The sequence below is a fragment of the Pogonomyrmex barbatus genome, unplaced genomic scaffold (assembly GCF_055798465.1).
Source record: "Pogonomyrmex barbatus isolate J1 unplaced genomic scaffold, ASM5579846v1 scaffold3, whole genome shotgun sequence".
Taxonomy (NCBI): domain Eukaryota; kingdom Metazoa; phylum Arthropoda; class Insecta; order Hymenoptera; family Formicidae; genus Pogonomyrmex; species Pogonomyrmex barbatus.
Window position 1 is genome coordinate 14,198,674 of NW_028297127.1, and position 19,710 is coordinate 14,218,383.

Below are 19,710 nucleotides of genomic sequence, written 5' to 3' on the forward strand. Positions count from 1 at the left end.
CAGAGAGATAGATACCTCATGAAAATAACGTTGTGTACGCATCATTAAATTTCATGAAAACTAACGAAATAATGAGAAAAACAAAAACAACCACACTTTTAGTAATTTTACATACGTAAAATACGTTAACACAGTGTTGAAAAATATATAATAAAATAAAAGTTGCAATGCGCCAAAGCTCTCTAATAAATAATTCAATAATAAAGCGATTAAATATTCGCTAAGAAAAAGAGGTCAGATGCAAATTGAGTATGAAACAAAACTTTTACCGGTATGCTTTTTTGATAAACTGCCCGATAATATTACGCACAATTCCATTATAATTTGTTCCGCTGGAAAAATGGCACACTATATATGGTCATATTCTTACATAAAACATTAAAATTACATTTCTTACGTAGTAATAATGCGATTTTATCTTCTTTATGATTAATGATAAATGATTTAAGAAATAATTGCCTATTAAAGCCTCAAACAACACAATGCAATATGAAATTTGAATTTATTATAATAACGTATAAACGGTGTGCTTAGAGGGATGCTCTCCCTTCAATTTCTAAGATTTTGGCACAATAATTTTCACTCTGGAAAACAAAGAAAACGGGTGTCCGGGTGTTTCACTTAATGTCGAATTAAATCGTGCGGGGCGAGCGCAATCCAGCGTTTGGAAAGAATTTATGCGTTTGTTTACAACAAAAATCTCCGTTCCCACCCCCGTTGAACGTTCCACTTTTATCCCGAGACCATCGCGCGACGAGTTTCAAAAGTACCCCTCTCCCTCTGCCCTCGCTGTAACAGGAAGTAATGTATGACGTCCCAGTTTACTAGGATACGTATTTTCGTGCATGTACAGATACATTTTCGGCGTGCAACGCGTGTGTTCCACCGACGATTTATGACGTCTCTTATCGACGTGGCCGCGCAGCGAGATCAAAAATCAGCTAATGCGCTCACCTATATCTCTCTCGGTTTTACGTTTTCCGCGGCTTCTGTCGGAAGACAGAAACGTCGACGAGAAGAAAAACGCCCGGAATCAATCTATTTGTTTACGCAAGAGCAACACGCGGATGTACATGGAGTGGAAACACCAGTCTTATTACCACGCTTACAGCATCCATTCGTGTAAACAAGCAATTTATCCCCCGTTGGCGGTAACGATTTTACAAACTTCATTCACTCGAATTAATTATTCAATATTGTATACTTTGTGTGGTTTATGTTAAAATTACATCGACACCACGCCATGACGTTATCATTGTTACAAATGATGTCTACCCCTATGTTACGAATTTAGCGAGGTTCCAATTGCCCGCGATCGACGCGTGCGTCATATACAAACACAAGTGATATCGAAGTAAATGGCTCGCAGGCATGCTTCAAAGAGCTGAGTTCTAGCAAGCGCATCCATCGAACAAAACTTGGACTGACCTGTATGATGCGCAGAATAAGCGTGCTGTTCTGGAAGTCGTACTCGAGACTGAAGTGGATCTGGCCGACGTTTTCGCTCGGTTCCGAATTATCGATGTACATGTCGACCAAAGAGATGGATCTGCTCTGTAGAAATGCTTTCTGCAACACAGAGATCGCCGATGCGATCGTTACAATCGCTTCCTTTCTATTTCGTGAAAGGTAACCTATCTCACAATCCTTCCCGGGACACTTTTACTCCAATAGGATATGGTTAGAGAAAGAGAACTACTGGACCACTGGAACGCAATTTTCTTAAAATCGTATTACAAGAAAGAGATCTGGAACGGGATGAATTAACAGTTATAAATTAGATTTCACGTTCGTCTCTAATGCACGAAGAATCCACTGTATCTGTTACATCAAGATGTAACAGAAGCGATATTAACTTAATTACATTTTGCAAGAAAACGTGAGTCCTATAATAATTTCACATGAAATTTTTATCAAATAAATTGTATCACTGATAATAAATGATATTTAATAATCGCTACTATAAGTATGGAAAATAATAATTTTTAATTTTAGATAATCTATAACTTCAATTAAAATTCAAAATGGAATTCTATGTTAGGTATTTTGTCGTATAATACAAAATACATTTGAGAAAAAATCAGAATACACATTTATGAAAATATATAAAAATAAATGTATATCAAGATATGACATAAAATTATAGGTAGAATTCTATCCCGAAATCTGAGATGACAAATTATAAATTCTCCAAAACGGATGTCGGATTGACTATCAATTATTAGGCATTAATTTATTAATAAGTTTCACTTAATTGTTAATACTAATATATATAAATAATTTTTGATTAATTGTTTTTTTTTTATTAATTTTTGATTAATTGTTAATACTAATATATATATATAAATAAATATTATTAATACATAAATACTATTTTAACAACATCATTTATTAAAAAATAAAATTATCTTTTTTTTTGAATTAATAACTAACTAATTCTGCCTCAGACAATATTTTTTTCGAAGACTTCCTATAAATTCAAAATCATAAAAACTGATCGGTTTCTGATTTATAATCATTTTTCCATAATCCAAATAATTTTCCCCCAAATAATTTTCTTTCGTGAAAAATTCAATTGACTGCGATGTCGTTGTGTAGAATTGTGTAGAAAATCTAAATAAGAGATTAGAGAGTTTTTACCGAGGGATGATCTCCTTTGACATTCTGCAATTGCTTATTCTGTGGTCCGGCAGTTGGTGTACGGGGTTCCGCACCACCGGCATTGCTGGCGCCGCTTCCTGGTGCCGCTGTTGCTCCTGCTGCACCACTTGCTGGACCACCGCTACCACCTGCTGGAGATTTGCTAGAGGGACTACCGGTCGTCCTGAAAAGAAAACATCAGAAAATTCGTCACGTTACGTCGTCTGCGCCTGCATTTACCCCGACATAATTTTTTTTTTTTCTTTCTTTCCTCTTCTTCTCGTCTTTCCTCGCTTTTAAACAGAGCGTCGTTATAGTAATCGCCTGAAGAGATATCAAAGTGAAACTTGTAAACAATGTTTACTCGTCTTATTAGTCTCCAAGGTCTAATTATTACTGTCGCCAGGAAGGCTTGTAATTTTAAATGTAACATACTTGCTTTTACCGCATCTCTCTCTTTTACGTAATTATTAAAAAAACGATAAGTCTCTTATAACCTGTCTTATTCTCTTTTCTTAATTTTTGTAAAATTCCTTTCAAAGTTGATCTTATCTGCGCAATTTTCTACAAACAGATATTTCAGTTCGCATATATAATTTCCATTATTATACCATATTATAATTGTAAACATTTTAAAAATATTAAATGTTCAATCTAATTAAATATCTAATTGATTAGAAACGCGAAGCGCAGAGAGCGATCGTTCAATCTGGAAACCATGCGGATCACATTCACATAATTAAATTTATTTATAATTAATTCTGATAATTGCTAACCACATTTCATTTTTCAAGATGCTAGACTGATATCAAGCCCTAAAGCCTTATGTCCACGACGTTAGAAATCTCTCGGACGAAGAGAGAATCGGTCACAATTGCATTTGAATAATTCGGCCAATTAATCAACGTGATCGGTCAATTGTCTTTCCGTCCGAGGTCTCTGGCCGATTTCTAGCATTGTGGACTCTAATGAGATAAATATTGTCATTGTCGTTCGAAAGATAACGCTTTAGAAGCGCTCTTGCGATTGATTCGAAACTCGTCGACAATGAGAAGGGGGAGTCTGATTCGACCCCTCCCCCCTGTCTGTTATGCATGCACAGGCTTATCAACAGTGTCGTACATCCCAGCGATATGTTTCTGTAACGTACGTTAGGCATAATAGGCGACCTAGGATCTAGATAAATCTTATCGCTCCGACTACTGTATCGCATCTACTGCGAACTACGCTGCTAATCGAGACAACGTTCTCTCGGCAGGCACGCAAGCCGATACGCTTCCAGCATGTCGTCGGCTTATTAATAGTTGCTGTTTACTACCAGTCACGACTGCGGAGCGTTCATAACTGTGCAGAAAACGGCTGAAGCCACGGCAGGGGAGAAAAATGAATCCATGTATATATATATATATATATATATATATATATATATATATATATATAAGAGAGATAAAAAAAAGAAATCGATGCGCGTATGCACAGGCTGAAAATGCTTGGTACGGAAATGCTAATGGTCTCATCTGTTCTACGGAATAAAAAGAAATAATTGCAAGTTTTACAAAAAAAAAAAGAAAGAAAAAAAACGAGGATAGGTGATCTAGTCATCTAGTCGAGGTGCTTTTGTTGAGGTGATATCGAAGTATACGGATCGCGTATGGTGTGTGTTCAAATTCTAATAAATCACGCAAGACATTGAAGAATAACTATTGATACATACCCTGTGCAAATTAATATCGTGTATCAAACTTCAACGAAACGAGGGAAAACTGCTTTACTAATCAAGGATGGAGATATAACGAATGCGTTATACCTTCGTTAATGTTATACCAATTAAATTCGTTATACCCATAGCATTCGCATGCTTTTTCCAATTTGCAGAAATGTATTTAAATAATCTTTAGATTTATTACATCATTTATAACGTCGGCGTAGTCAATACTCATGTTGTTCTCACAAAAATACGATCGCGCGCGCGCGCGCGTGTGTGTGTGTGTGTGTGTGTGTGTGTGTGTGTGTGTGTGTGTGTGTGTTCGGCTTTCTACGCATCTCGCAGAAATCAATCATACCCGTTGAATCGTAACATCTATCCTTCATACATAAATATATATATATATATATATATATATATATACACACACACACAGAAAGGAGAAATACACATTCGCATAAATTTCTTTTATCCGATTAAAGGGAGTTTTCATGCACAGCGGATATATTTTACCCGGATCGGTGTGAGTTCCCTTATTTACCGCGATTCTCTATTCATAACTCATAAATAAGAATGAGAAAAAAAATCCGCGCACACGGAGAGTGCTCAGTTGTCGATGTATAGGAAAAGTGCATCGTGAGATATCTTGCGACAGCAGGCAACGTAAATTTAGATGACCGTCGTCGCCATGGCATATCGGAACGGTTGATTACTGAAATGCCTCTTTCCGAGAGGCATTTCAGTAATCAATACATTCCGCGTTTACCTAAATGGATGTGCCAGCTACATAAAAATCACACGTAATATTCGACAGGAGATACGTGGCAGGCGAACCATGAAAATTTTGCTAATATTGATGAAATGCATGTTGACTTGCCCTACATCGCTGGATAATATTGCTGGGTGTTAATCAAACAGGTTTCTACGGAAATTAAGGCTGTCACGTCCCTGTATATTCAATATAAAATAAATTTGGCAACGCGGTACACAAATATTCATTGCGTTTACGTAAAATTGAAGGAAAAAGATCGAAAAATTGTAAAAAAAAATATTAAAACAAATTCTCCATGCGATAAAGCTAACTTCGTCATATCTCCGTTTCGTTTTGTACATTTAATTAAAATATATATTTGCAAAATTGATTCGTACAATACCATCAAATAAAATCAAACAAGTCATAAATTATAATTAAATTTGATAATTATTGTTGCCAATTATAATTTCCAATCTAACCAGAATATGCCAGAATGTCAAAGGGACGATAACTAGCGTAACGATCTCTCTCGACATTTCCCTAAATTGATTTCAAAATGTAACTAAAAGAGCCTATCAGTTAAAATAAAACATAACAGAAATGAAATAACGTTGTACGTGTGTCGCGAAAATGTATAATATCGGGGAAATTCTTGTATCTTAAAATACGACTGGCGTGATTTTTATGATTAAAATTCCGATTCAAGCGCTAATTGCAAATTCCGATTTGTCGCTAATTGCTCGATATTGTTTCAACATTACGATCAATTCTCAGAAACTAAACGTCTTTGATAATAATTAATGCCATAAGACACCATCCCATCTTGTTAATATACCTCCGGGCAAATGGGGAAACTTGGACGTACGGATTCGCCCTGGTAACGCTTTCACCTTCGGAAGCTTGTGCCGGCGTCCGAATTCTGGACCTGTAATTCGATCGCTAACGCGACAAGCAAACGCGACATTCAAGCGCATTTGCGAAAGGTTAAGGGCGCGCAACAATAGGTAAATCGTGTCGGGCGATAACGGAAACGTCCGCGACACGTTGTTTTCAGCCATGGCTCGACACAACGCGTAACTAGAAACCATACGGATTCAACGGTCCCCGAGCGGACGCACAGCTGGAGGAGGCCTCATTGTATTCAGCCCGATGAATGGCGACGTGAATGCGCTCGCGGAACTAAGTTTTATGAGAATAGTGGCAGAAGTTTCGCCGACGTGTATTTATCAATTCGCGCCGCGCGTAAATGGCATAATGGGCGAACTCATATACTAAAATTCTCCTGGAGGATAACCATAAACGCAATAATGATCGCAAATCGCGTCTGGAAAATCTCTCGAAACGGAAATAAGCTCCAGTCTCTCCCTTCACGGTCATCATTTATTTCGCCGTTCTATTCGAAAAGAAAATAAAAAGTAAACAAAGTGATTGACGTACAGTACATGCGAATCCTCATTATTCCATTTCATCCGAATGAGATGATGATTTTGTAGACTGTTTTACGATTGTGTTCGTTTTTAAACGGTTTTGAAACTGCCGCGTTCCAATGATGTTGATCCAGAACTATTAAAAAAAATATCGAAAAATTGTGCGTATCCGTGTAATGTTAACAACGAAAAATTTGTCTTGTAAATGCTGTTAGTCCGCTGACCGTACAAACAAGATCTATCGTGTCTGTTCGATTGCAGGCGTGTATTTACGTATCGTGTGCGTATTTATGCAGGCGAAACGATAACACAGTGCGGTCCCAGAGTAAAGAATAAGGTAAATCCAGTAGCGATCCGAGCGTCGATCGAACTGGATACCCTCAGGGCGGAAAGCGCTATTACTACTAGTGTAGTAGACTGTAAGATACACTTGACAATAGCAGACAGGCATAGACGACAGACTTTGGAAAGATAGAGAGGTGGAGTTTGTCGTGAACACAAACGCCGGACTACGGACAAGACAAATAGCGTTGCGTGGTGGTCGTCGATGCTCATCGACGAGAATGACTGAACGAGCATCTCCGACGAAATGGAACTACTTACGCAGTTAAAGTAGCGCCGAGATCACAGTGGACAGTGTGTAATCCGTTAGAGAAGAGAAATCGGAAGAGAAGATAGGAAGAGAAGAGTTAAATGAAACGCAGCATAGAACAATGAATCGTTCATTAAAAGTCGCTTTTTTTTTTTTTTTTTTTAAGTCGCACAGGTCGTTCATACTTACTCTAATTGCGCTCTGCGGTTCCGATCGTTACAGTGAAACGGGGCATGAAACAGAAAAAGAGATTAGTGATTAATTAATTAGCTAGGCACACGTACACAGGCACACGTCGCACGACGAATGAACGATAGAGTTCGTGACATCGGACAGGGATAAAAAAAAAGAGCATCGCACCAACACTTGAAAAAACAACACACAACATTAAACACTGCAAAAAAAAATATCGCTTGTATGTACAATCTGAAAATTAGGAGTGAAGAGTCACAAAGAGGGAGAATAAAAATACGTACACTGACACGATCGAGGGCGGTCCTCAACGTGGAATCCGTATCGTAAGTCTCAACAGCTTACAGATAATACTGATAATGAGTGATATCACGTCAAGTAAACTGCTACAGTAAACTGCGGTTATAATTAACGAAGCGATAATACTTGCCGACGCCAGTTAATACGCCCGAGCGTAAAGAAGTTTCAATATTCAGAATTCTCGGAGTTAACTTCTGTCTTATTCGTTAAAATGAAAATTTCGTTAGTAGAAAGAAAAATTCGTAATACTTTTTTTATTGGATACGGCTGCTAATCATATTTTTCTATCTCTATGACACGCTGTAAAATTATTTCTCGTGTCCTCTTAGGAATTATCAATGGTTAAATTGTAAATAATAGCGTCGACCATCGATAATAATTACATCAATTATTTCAAAATCCATTTTCATCATTTCCGAGCGCTCCAGCTTAGAAAGTACAGAGTTTGTTCAAACTTCTAGGAATATGTGTATACGTAACTTCTCACGTGATTTGTAAAAATTAATTAGAAATTATTCAATCTGTAAGTAATGGATAATATAACGGCAAAAAGTAGGAGCCTATCTCGTATTAATAGGACATTATTATTCATTTATTAACATGAAATTTTTATTACTTATTTAAAGCGAGAGAGCAATGTATCGCGTAGAGAATATTAATGAATCTGTTACCAACCATTATTGTTATATATTATATTATTATAACTAGCCGCATGATATTAATTGCAAATTTACTTAAATCAAAATCAGAGAGGAATTTTCTAATTTATTAAAACGAAATAAAATATATTATTCCTTTTTACAATATATATCCGTGTATTGATTACGTAGGACCATTAACTCGTTTCTTAGGGTGTATCCTTTATGGCCGCAACCGCGGAACGCCTATTCGATATTCAATAGCCACATTTGACTTCGCATTATTGCGGAATTATACTGCGTGTGCACGTGTGAGTGTGTTTGTTAGGAATTCAGTAACTCTGAAACGAAAATAGATACATGTACTGATAAATGAACAACACACAACGGAATATAGAATATGCGATCTCCCGCACGGACGATATCATGGAAGTTTTGATATTAAATCAGCCATCGTTTCGCTCGGTTCACATTACGTACATTACCATATTAAAGATAGAGGTGCTCGCACATACGCGAGGAAATCGATAGTGCGCTTGATACAATTCTATTTATTTCAGCTAACCAACTTTTATGGGTAAGTATTTATGTTGCTTTTTAACGCGGTCTATCGACGCACGGTTTCGATACCCTCAGGTTTTAAATTTGCATAGAGAGATTTACATTAACATCCCCTGCGAAAAAATGGATTTTGCCTCAAATATTTTGCAATTTAAAATTACAAAATCTAAATCCGACATCTCAAAATAAAATATATGCAATATATTAGAAATAAATATTTTCTAGAGATTTTACTTCAAAATATTTACTACAATATCAAATATATAAGTCTTGAAATACATGTAAACTAATATAATAATAAATGTTTTACTTTGTTTTATTTTTTGTTCATTGTGTTTTAAATTGTATTTTGGCCGAAGAAAGCTAGCTGGCTATGGCTTTTTCGGTATTTCTTTGATTCTTTCTTGTCATTATTTTAGGAATCTATACTATATATATACTAAAAAAAAAATCTACAATTTTATCAAATCAACAGTTTTGGAAAAAAATTATTTATATAAATTGGAGTGATATGTTATCAAATCGTCAAAGGTGATATTTTTATTCCACACGAAATATTTTTGTCAAATCACAAATGTGTCACAAGCGTTTGACATTGTTAAACATGATTATAGTAATTAGTATAGTAAGAGTATAGTAAGAGTAATGCTAAACTTCTTTTCTTTTGTTTAAATTCCTTTAATCGCTCCCTTCATCGCTCATTCATACACCGTTCATTGCATATCAAAACTTGTTGCGAGAAATTAGTATTATTAACATAATAACTCTTAACAACGTTACTCATTTCATCACTCTCTACTAATTCTTTTTGAAGTTTAAGATACCTATTTTTTAAATCGCGATTTTTCAGAAGATTTTTCAGAAAGATGTTTTTCTCATGCACGAGATATTTTTATTTATCTCGTCTTTAGAAGATTCTGAAATATATCATAAATACAACGATTCTGTAACGTCAGAAAACCAAATGATAAGTAAAATATAAAAAATATATGAGATGATAAAAATAATGAACACCGATGATCTCAAGTACGAAATTAAAGCGGCTGGTATTTGTTAAGTATCCCAACATGGTGTCCCAGAGATTAATAACGTTGCGTGTAGTACACTCACACGTCCACTTTACAAGTTAATCGATAAAGTTACAAATGGAGTACAATATAAGAACGAAAATGGCGCGCATACATTGCCGCTCTCTTGCTACTTGATTTAGCATGTAAAGAACGAGCAGTGAAAACATTGTGAAACGTATAAAAGTGAGTTTTATAATTAATTGGATACATGTTGCGTGTGGCTATTGTAATTTTAACTTTATTAACTAATTAAATTTTATTTTCCATTTTACAGTTTTTATTTTAAAAATAAATTCAATCAAGATCGGTTTTCAACATCTTGTTGTAATCTATAGGAAAAAATGCGAATTAAAATAAAAATTCTTGCTAAAAAATTTCTCCACAAAGTTTCGTGGACGAAATTTATTTCAGAAATTAATTAAGCTAAAATTATCGAAAACAGAAATCGTTATATATTTGCATTACATTAAGTTCTACAGCAACTATTTATAGTCAAATAAAGTAATCGCAAAAAAATTTATTAAGTTAGAAATATTAAATTAATAATGATAAAAAAAAACGTCGTAAAATAGAATTTTAAGATCATATTCGAGGCATTCTCGATCCCTCCATCTTAATTAAAAGGAATTGAATGAAACAAAATCATCGATAATTTTATCATCAATAATATTACTTCCTTCTCGTTTTATTTTATATTTTATATTTTATATCTTTTTTATATTAAAAACTTCTTTATATTTTTTAATTATAATTCACATTTCCTATATTAAATTTGCTAAAATTGAATATAATTAAATTTGATAAGAAAGGCAAATTAAATTTCGTAATTTGTTTCCTATTTTGTATAAAATATTTTAAAATAAAATAAGATTAATTTATAATGTATAATTTATAATCATTCTGCCTTCAATTTGCTGTAATTTGTGTAATTTCAAGTCAAGTTACCGATTTGCCGCGTCAGTTGTTCGTTATTCCCTAACGTGTTTCGACGACAATACGTGATTAATTTAACGGCGTTATCATTCTAGCACGCGCGTGTGTATCCAATCTGTTGCCGAATCGTGAATGTACCAGTAATGTTACTTTAGCATTTCAATCGCATTAATGCAACACTGCTACCAATATCCTACTTCGGAAACATTCTCCAAATATCTTCTATTGTAACGTTAGAGAATAAAATAGAAACATTTTAAATTTTATTTTATATTTAATCATCGTGAAATAAATATAAATGCATGTAGGTTATTTTATAAATTACAACTTGAATTTCATCGTTTAAAACCATTAAAAGCGTAAAGTCGAAGAAATTTTTCTAATTACACCACTTGTATCTCTTTAAAGTAAAGTTCTTCCTGAAATACGCCATCAAAGCTATGAAAATACTTTATGTAATGAAAGATGAAGATGAATTGTGAAGTAAGTCGCAGGTGTATTATTTTATCTAAAAATTACAACAGTCTTTTCTTGCAAACGACACTTTCATAAAATATACGACGTTACTGTGTCACACGATCGTTTCAATAAATAAAAAGTATTGTGTCAACGACGAGAATGCAAATGGCTTGGATTCGCTGGTTTTCTTGTTTTACATCAGATCGAGAACGTCACGACGTTTGCCAAAAGAGCGAAGAAATTGCTTCTGTCGTTGCAAAAAGGCACTGAAAATACTGGAAAAGCGAGCGACGGCTTGCCATTTTGCGATGCTTCTCCGGGTGTCACGAGGACGATTCGGCTCGCCTCGAATATTTTCAAATCGAGGACGGTCACCAAGAGATAGATCTCGATGGCTATTCCAAAATTGTTCGCGCTCAAGGACGGGTCGTCCTTGAGGACCGTCGATGTGGAGAACATTCTCACGTTGATACACTCCGCTCCTGTGGCCCTCTATCGCTGCGTTTTTTCGCGTATAAAAGCGCAGAACTCTAAAACTGTCACATTGATGCGGAAAGCATGAAAGACGCTGAAAAGGCTTTTATGCATCCTTTCTATGCGACACTATTTCGCTGTGTTTATGTCCGAGAAATCGTTCGAGGCAAGGCCACATTAAGAAAGACAAATTGCCTGACTCTGTCTATATATGTATATAGTATTGCGTTTAAAAAAATAACAAATATACAGTACATGCTAACTATTATGTCATATTATCACACACCGAAAAGTGTGTAATAATAAAAGAAAAGAAAATTTTATACCATATTTCAATCATTAATTAATACATTTATATGAGTTGGAATTAAGCTTTTTACTTTTAATCCTACAGTGATCTTAAAAAGCCATCCTGTAATCTGCTTTTCATTCTGAATATTATATGTCACAAAAAATTGGACGTAAAATTTAATATAATTGGTATTGAAAAAAAAAAATAAAAATAAGTGGTTTTTCCTTTGATGCAAAAGTGCTTTAGTCGATATAAAAAGAATTAAATCATAATTTCGTAATTGTTGTAATTATTCTTAATATTCTTTAATTCGAACGCGCATTGAAAGCTCGTCTATAAGTTCCTCCATTTAAAGGTTCTTGGTCATTATCGTAAGTAACTAACCGTATAAATTCGTGCTGCTCTGCGCCGTTTCTATCTTTAAATGTGCACTTATAGCCACATAACTAAATGCTGCTTGCTCATCGTCATGGAAATACTGCATATATGTAGACGAGATCTTACCTGGTAGTGTAGTATTCGAAGAAGGCAACGAGTATCTCCAACGATCTTGACACTGCGGCCCACATAATTTTCTCTTTCCAATGAATTTCAATCAGCTAATCTAATCTCGCTATGGATTGCTAATACTTTCATGGAAATTCCAGTCCGCGAACCTGACGAGATGACTTTAACGCACATTTCCAGCGATTCTTACATCGCTCTCGACATTAATTTTCGTTATCGTTCGTCTATGCGAAATCACAAAATTAAAAAAAAAAAATAAATAAAAAAATAAAACACGATGGGCGATCGACCGACATTGCTTTATTATTTACCGTATCTACGGCTCTAAATTTTATAGAAATACATATTTTTAATCTATCCCTCGAATATCGGAGAGCGAATGTCAAATTCTGGAATGAATGCAGATTATACGCCAAATGTGTCCTCTACAAAATTTTCGTTGTACAAAATTCGCAGGAAGCATGTTTGATATATAATCCGATTAGCGCAAAATTTAATACTAGCTCCTTTAATGTCAAGATATCGTTATTTTTTCAGTTTATAAGTGAGTTTAAATGAAGCATCTTTGCCAAACTAAATCTGAGAGCGGCGGCTGTACGGCAAAGATAAAAAAGCCATTTTCTTCAATTAACTTTATGCACTTCCGTTAATTTTCTTTTAAGAAAATTTTATTCTTCTTCATTCTACCTCTTTATATCTTATCATAAAGATATATAAAATCGAGAAGTTGCAAGAAGTAATGACTCTCTTTAACTGTCAATTTTAATAATTATGCTACTGGATTGTAAATATATGAACCACGTGTACAAACAGCGCACTTATTTACAAGTATAAAATATGTATAAAAAAATAATCAGTCCCATTGCTAAAATTTGGTTGGACATTTACCTTTCAGAGACGATTTATTTATGAAAAAAATCATAATCCGCAATAAATTTTTAGAGCGAAAAAGTTCGAACGACTGACTAATTACTGATTAAAATGTCATATTGATGTGCTTAATTATTAAACTTTAATCTACTACTATTAAACTTTAATCTATCTATGGTCAAACAATTGTGTGGTTCACGGATGAAAAATTAATAAAATTTACAATACATTGTATCGTATCGCATTGTTACATTATACTGTATTTTGTAACAGTTAACAACGCTGTGACAGAATCAAATAGAGACTGTACAATTAGTTCATATAATACATGCTGTACAATCAGTTCCGCGGTCGTTTAACGCATGAATCGATAAACATGATACATTTTCATCGATTGCATGGCAGATAACATTAACGTTACGCTCCTAATTATTGACCCATAAAGAGTTACTTCATTAAATGTTGCAGTTATGACATCAAATCATTGTATGTGCGTCCTTCATTAAACTAAACAAACAGAATAACGAGAATTGACTATCTTTCCAACGGTGAATTATTACACTTTATGGTTAGCCCCAACATCAATAAGTTATCAATATAACATAAATTGAGAAGTTTAATTGAGAAGCGTCATTAAGGTGTAAACTTTTCATGCTGGTTGCGCTGAGATTACGCGATAATATTTTAAGATAAAAGAAAAAAACGAGAGTAATTTAAAATTTTATCAATCGCGCTGCAAGGTTTTGACCAAATTGGTTAACACGTGCGAGAAATAAAAATGATTTACGAATGTAAGGTGAACATGTGGTGACACCAATTGCAACCAGAAAATATTGCACATCACGACAGTGACGATAAAAGAGCAACGTCATATTTATCGCCGACATCTGGCGACGTCATATGCATAGAAACTCGCGCGCTACACGTGACTGGAAGCCTTTTTTAATATGATAATGGATTTTTAAACATTTGGTCGCAACAAAGAACACATTCACGTGTACATTTTCACATACAGACGAATCTTTACTCTCAGATGACTTTTGCATAAAACATGAAGAGAACCTAAAACAATCCAAGATCTTAAATAAAAATTTTCGGGGATGGAATTTACGCGCGCGCGCGCATGTGTGTGTGTGTGGGTGTGTGTGTGTGTGTGTGTGTGTGTGTGTGTGTGTGTGTGTGTATGTGTTATACTTCTCGTAGACTGAGATGCATAAATCATTCTTTTTACACCAAGAGAATAAGTAAAAAGAATAAAATTTTTATTCCGTTAAACATTGTCATTATTTCACTTCAAAGAAGCGAAAGATTTAAAGTTACAATTATTTTCTTCTGGATCAAAAAGTCGTAATTAAAAAGTGTCACTTAATTAAAAGAAAATATCTGCTGAGATACAGAGAGATAAAAAAAAACCGTTCACAGGACACTGGGAAAGATGTAACGCAAATTTGCGAAACACATCTTACCGCATGTAGTGATTAAACTAGCGAAATATCGTATCTCGCCGGCGCAACGCCTCGTTTGCGTCAATATTCAATAACGACGCCGCGCTTTTAATGATTATGTACGCGCGTCATGTGTGTGTGTGAAACTGTTTTAATGAGTTTCAACAAGCAATTTAGCGGAGCGTACACAGCGGCGAGCGCGCTAACGAACGTAGACGGCAACTTTCTTCGCTCGATGTAATGACCAAGTAAGGCAAACTTTTTCCGTCGCGAGCTACAGCTTTTGTGGTCCACCGTGCGGACACAACAATGAAAAATAGCTGAAAAGCACGAGGCGAACTGCGCCTACGCGAGTTTTAACCGACCGGGAAAGAAGGCATTTCTTGCGAAACGAAGTTGAGACATTAAACGGCGACGTGGTCGCCGGAAAAATTGCTAGGATTTATCAAATGAATCGTTTACACGTTTTGTCTAAAAAACGCCTTTTCATCGATTTTAAGCAGTTTTCTCCAATGAGAATTTAAAGCATAAGAATTCAAGGTTTGGAGCCTTAAAGCGAAATAAGAAATTAATCGATCGCAGTAAAATATGAAAAGAATGATTGAGGATTGGGATTGGTCAGTTTCTTACGGCTTAAAGCTTAAAACTTAAATCTTACACTTTACACTCTCATTGTGGAACCCACTGTGAAATGGAAGAGAGATTAGACAAATAAAAATCGAAAATATACGAGAAATAAATCAAGGCGCGCATGCGATGCTAATCTAAATATTTTAATTAATTTTCTCTGCTAATTTCATTTCTCCGTACTGCTTCTTTCGCAGATGGAGATATGACGCGCGGGATAAGCAATCGGCAGAAAGTTTGAAGAGACAAATTACGGATTCAGGCATCGCGCAAGGCTCTCTCTCTCTCTCTCTCTCTCTCTCTCTCTCTCTCTCTCTGTCTCTCGCATTAAACTTACTTCTTTCGCCTCCAGGAATGTACGAATACAATGTAAATTCCTCTAAGTTATGCAGAGCCGGCTTCCTCCGATCGTTTCCGGCTGTTCGAAATTAAGAATTCTACGGAGTTCGTGCTCGATGCGATTTCAAAACTAAGATTTTAATATAAATAGTCGATAAAATTCAAATTTGTCCATGAAGGCTCCGACAGACAGATGTACGTTATTATTAAGATTTTTTTGGAATTTAGCCGAATATCAATACTACGAGTATCTCTGTGTTACGAATAGTATTCAAATTGTGTAGGTACTTTTGAGATTGCAGCAGTTCGTAAAATTGCAAATATTCTATGTCTATTTATACAGAACGAACACGAACTTCGAGCTTCCCTCGGGGGCGTTAAAATAATTATTCCTTTTTATCGTGCAGTCGTAGACAGAAATACCTCTTTATCGAGATATCAAATACTAAAAATGAATAATGTCCGTTTTCGTGCTTAGAAACATTTTAAGAATCCGTGACGGAACAAGAATGCTAATATAGTTCCTCGGAGAAAAAATGTTATATTATCAAACGATATAATTATCATAACACGACACAAAATGCAAAAAAAGATTTATATCGTTAGTTAAATATAAGTTCTGAGATGCAAAAAATGGAATGTGTATAATGGCATTTAACAAATTTTTCGTATTTTGAAGTAAACATTTCAGGTTTAGATTTTTATTTAAAACTCTTATTTGTTCTATGTTACTTCTATGATGTCGAATCTCTCAAGCTTGTACATTATAAACATCGAATTTTGTTATAGAACAGATTCAATTATTCAATCAGTCATAGAAGTAGATAAAGTTTATAAGACACTATTCAGCCTTGAAGTTATCTCATGGCTTTCAGATGTGCAATGATCTTGTATCTCATCTTAATTTATTAATGGAATTGCGAAAACGTTGATCAGGATAATTTCATCGAGTTACCAGTTAAATCCCTCAAAGTTAAATGAGATAATTTGAGATTAGAAAACATAAGTTAACATTACTAGTTAGTTGATAGAAATACTGATGAAACTACCACATTTTGTTCCGCTAAAGTAAATAATAAAATCAGTTAGGCGATGTATCCAACTTCTCCCTTTTAAGGTAATCTTACAATAACATTTCTCGGAAGGATTGTTTCGAATATGTTTAATTACGAGCGAGCTATCGTCTAGACAGAGTGGTATTAAAGCGAATCAACCAAGAATCTCATACATTCACGCGATTCTCCGCATGCTGAATATATCGTTGGCACGTTCGTACCGTACGGTATCGAATACCTTGTACGGTCGGGAACTACCTGAAAGCGTAGCATACCACGGTTCTCAAAGCGAATAATGAGTAAATTTAGAGATAACCGAAAGTTTCGCGTTTCGATTTAATCGCCTAGCCGCAATTAGTTCCGAACAAAAAGTGGCGAAGCCGCGTAGCGCGCCCGAAATCCGAGAGCTTCTTCGAAGAAGAAAGCTTTAAGTCTCGGTATATCCGAAATCGAGACACTGATTGACAGCAGAGCGATGCAAAAATTTATCGGAGGAATTTATCCATCCGTTGAAATTAAATTCACAAATTCACTTTTATACGGTGTGACATGTATAAAAATAAAATAAAACGCCAATAATAGAGTGAAGCAACACAACAAGGGTGTAAATCGTATCTTCATGTAAGGTTTAAAGCTTCAAAGCGTTTAACACGTCGCAACACACAATACAATCGATTTATTCATACTCCGGGGCTGAATGTATTCCGGCCTTTTCATGTACGTATATACATGACGCGTTGTCCGTATAAATATCGAAAACACGTATTCGCACCCAATTAGAGTGCTTTACGCGTAATTTGCGAGTTTGGGAGTTCATACCGCGAGATGCTATCGATCGAAAAAAAAAAAAAAAAAAAAAAAAAAAAATGTGCGGAATCTAGGAGCTGGGCAAACGAGCAACCAAACCCAAGATGGTACGTGCTACACGTTCGGGCTGTTCACATCGGGTCTGGGCAGCGGAGAGAAAGAGCACGAGAGAGAGAGAGAGAGAGAGAGAGAGAGAGAGAGACGCGAGGTGGGTGACGGAGCGAGGGATGGTGGCTGGTTGGAAGATAGGTTGGATCGATCCTAGCCACCACCACTACGAGGGAGAGCCCGTCATCCGGGTCTGGTGCCGGAGAACCGTTCTACGTACGTAGAACTCTCGAAGCCAATCGGCTAGTTTCTCTACGCTAGGTAGACGCGGAGAAAAATCACATTTCCCGCGGTTGGGACCGCGACGGGACGCGAATGATTCGACGAACAGACAGAGACCATAAACGCGACGGCGACGAGCTCGCGTTACCCGATTATCGAGGTACAATTCCTCACGTGCCCCTCCCCCCCCCTCCCCGCTGGGGGTGTACGTAGCCGACAGGTGGGAGTGCCGACAGGCGGCTGGCCGTAATTCCGCCGTATATTCGCGAGTGCGCGCGTGCATGTTTGTGTACGTACTCGTACTCGGCTCGTACTCGGCTTCGCTTTATCGGGTCTGCTTACTGGATCTCTAGACTGGCGCGCGGGACCGCCTTTGTGCCATTTGTTCCTCCGCAAGTGATTTGCGCGGGCAAAGCCGGATCATGGTGCCGCGGTCGCGGTTCCGCACCGGTGACGACGCGCGCGCAGCTTTACAGCTGCGGCTTGATGTGGCTTGACAGTTTTGACGTGAACTGGCGGTCATAACTGCGCGATTTAAGCGCACTAGTCCGGGAAATATATCGCAAAGATAATCCCTTCAAAAGTCCATCGATCGGTGCGGTTCGCGCCGCGAGAACGATTATTGATAAGCCGCCGACCGTATTATAGTCGCCGTCCGATACCGATCGATCCTCTTCACACCCTCCCTCCCCTCCCCCCCCCCTCTCTCTCTCTCTGTCTCTCTTTCTCTTGGGAACCCGTAACAACAATTCAGGACACGCCGTAGTAAACATTTGCATACGCGGGGGTGAGAGAATCCAACAGATACTGCACGCTTGGTTTGCTATCGATCAGACCGGAAAGATTCGAAATTTTTCCACTCGCACAAGCTTCCGCGTGCAATATTTCTCGGAAGGGAGGAAATCGCATCTCTTCAAAAATCCCCCGCAACAAGTCTTCCACAGCATATCGTTGCTAACACAGCCTGACGTTCCTTTGTTTTTACGAAGAGCAAACGCGATATCACTCCCCCGCTCTTGTTCGAGGACAAATATTTTCGTTCTTCTGATCGATTACGACGTAAACTTGTACGGTGTAACCACTTGGAGCACGCTGCCATAAGTTAAGACAATCTCATCGACGTCGACGAAGGTTTCTATACCAGAAGCCAGAAAGTTTCCCTGGCTGGACAAAGGGACGAGCAAAACGGAACAAATATCTTTGATGCCGATATGAACGACTCTCACGTATATATGTACGCGAAAGTAGAGCATTCGATCAATTGCAAATAAGAGAGAGACTAAGGAAAAATGCCGGGAAGATGTACGCACGAGAACGAGATGAACGAAGTATCATAATTTCACGCTCGTATTTTTCCGTAATTGATGCTCGCGATCACATTTACGGGCGAACGCTTTGAGATATTAAACGGACGTCTCTTCGTGGCGGAAGCGAGAGATTCCTTATGCGAGATGAAGAACATCCATTTCGCTTCACGTGCTTTCACGTCAAAGCGAACGGCTTCGCTTTTATCTTCTCCTAAGAGCATTTGCTTCACTTTTGCTCACGCGATGCCGATAATAGCAAGGGACAGGACATTTTTTTTCACAGACTTTCGCGCAAACTTTTCGACAAAGGGAGCAGAAAACAAGGGCTGTCGGAGAACGGAAGAGTGAGATCTAAGATAATAGGGGAAAGCCAAAAGTCATTGTCA

General features: G+C 36.7%; 1 protein-coding gene across 13 annotated transcripts in view; it reads right to left on the reverse strand.

The window, feature by feature from the left end:
- Positions 1-19,710, reverse strand: part of Syt7 (Synaptotagmin 7) — a 160,999-nt gene that overhangs the window by 15,404 nt on the left and 125,885 nt on the right. For 5 of the 13 annotated variants that reach the window (XM_089079514.1, XM_089079513.1, XM_089079510.1 and 2 more), the window contains 3 exons: positions 7,308-7,319; positions 2,641-2,824; positions 1,429-1,569 (listed from right to left, as the gene is read on the reverse strand). In XM_089079514.1, coding sequence (XP_088935640.1) covers positions 1,429-1,569; positions 2,641-2,824; positions 7,308-7,319 — 337 coding nt within the window. Of the gene's footprint in view, positions 1-1,428; positions 1,570-2,640; positions 2,825-7,307; positions 7,320-12,541; positions 12,769-19,710 lie in introns of all 13 variants that reach the window. The other 8 variants (XM_089079512.1, XM_089079516.1, XM_089079518.1 and 5 more) reach the window with 7 other exon arrangements.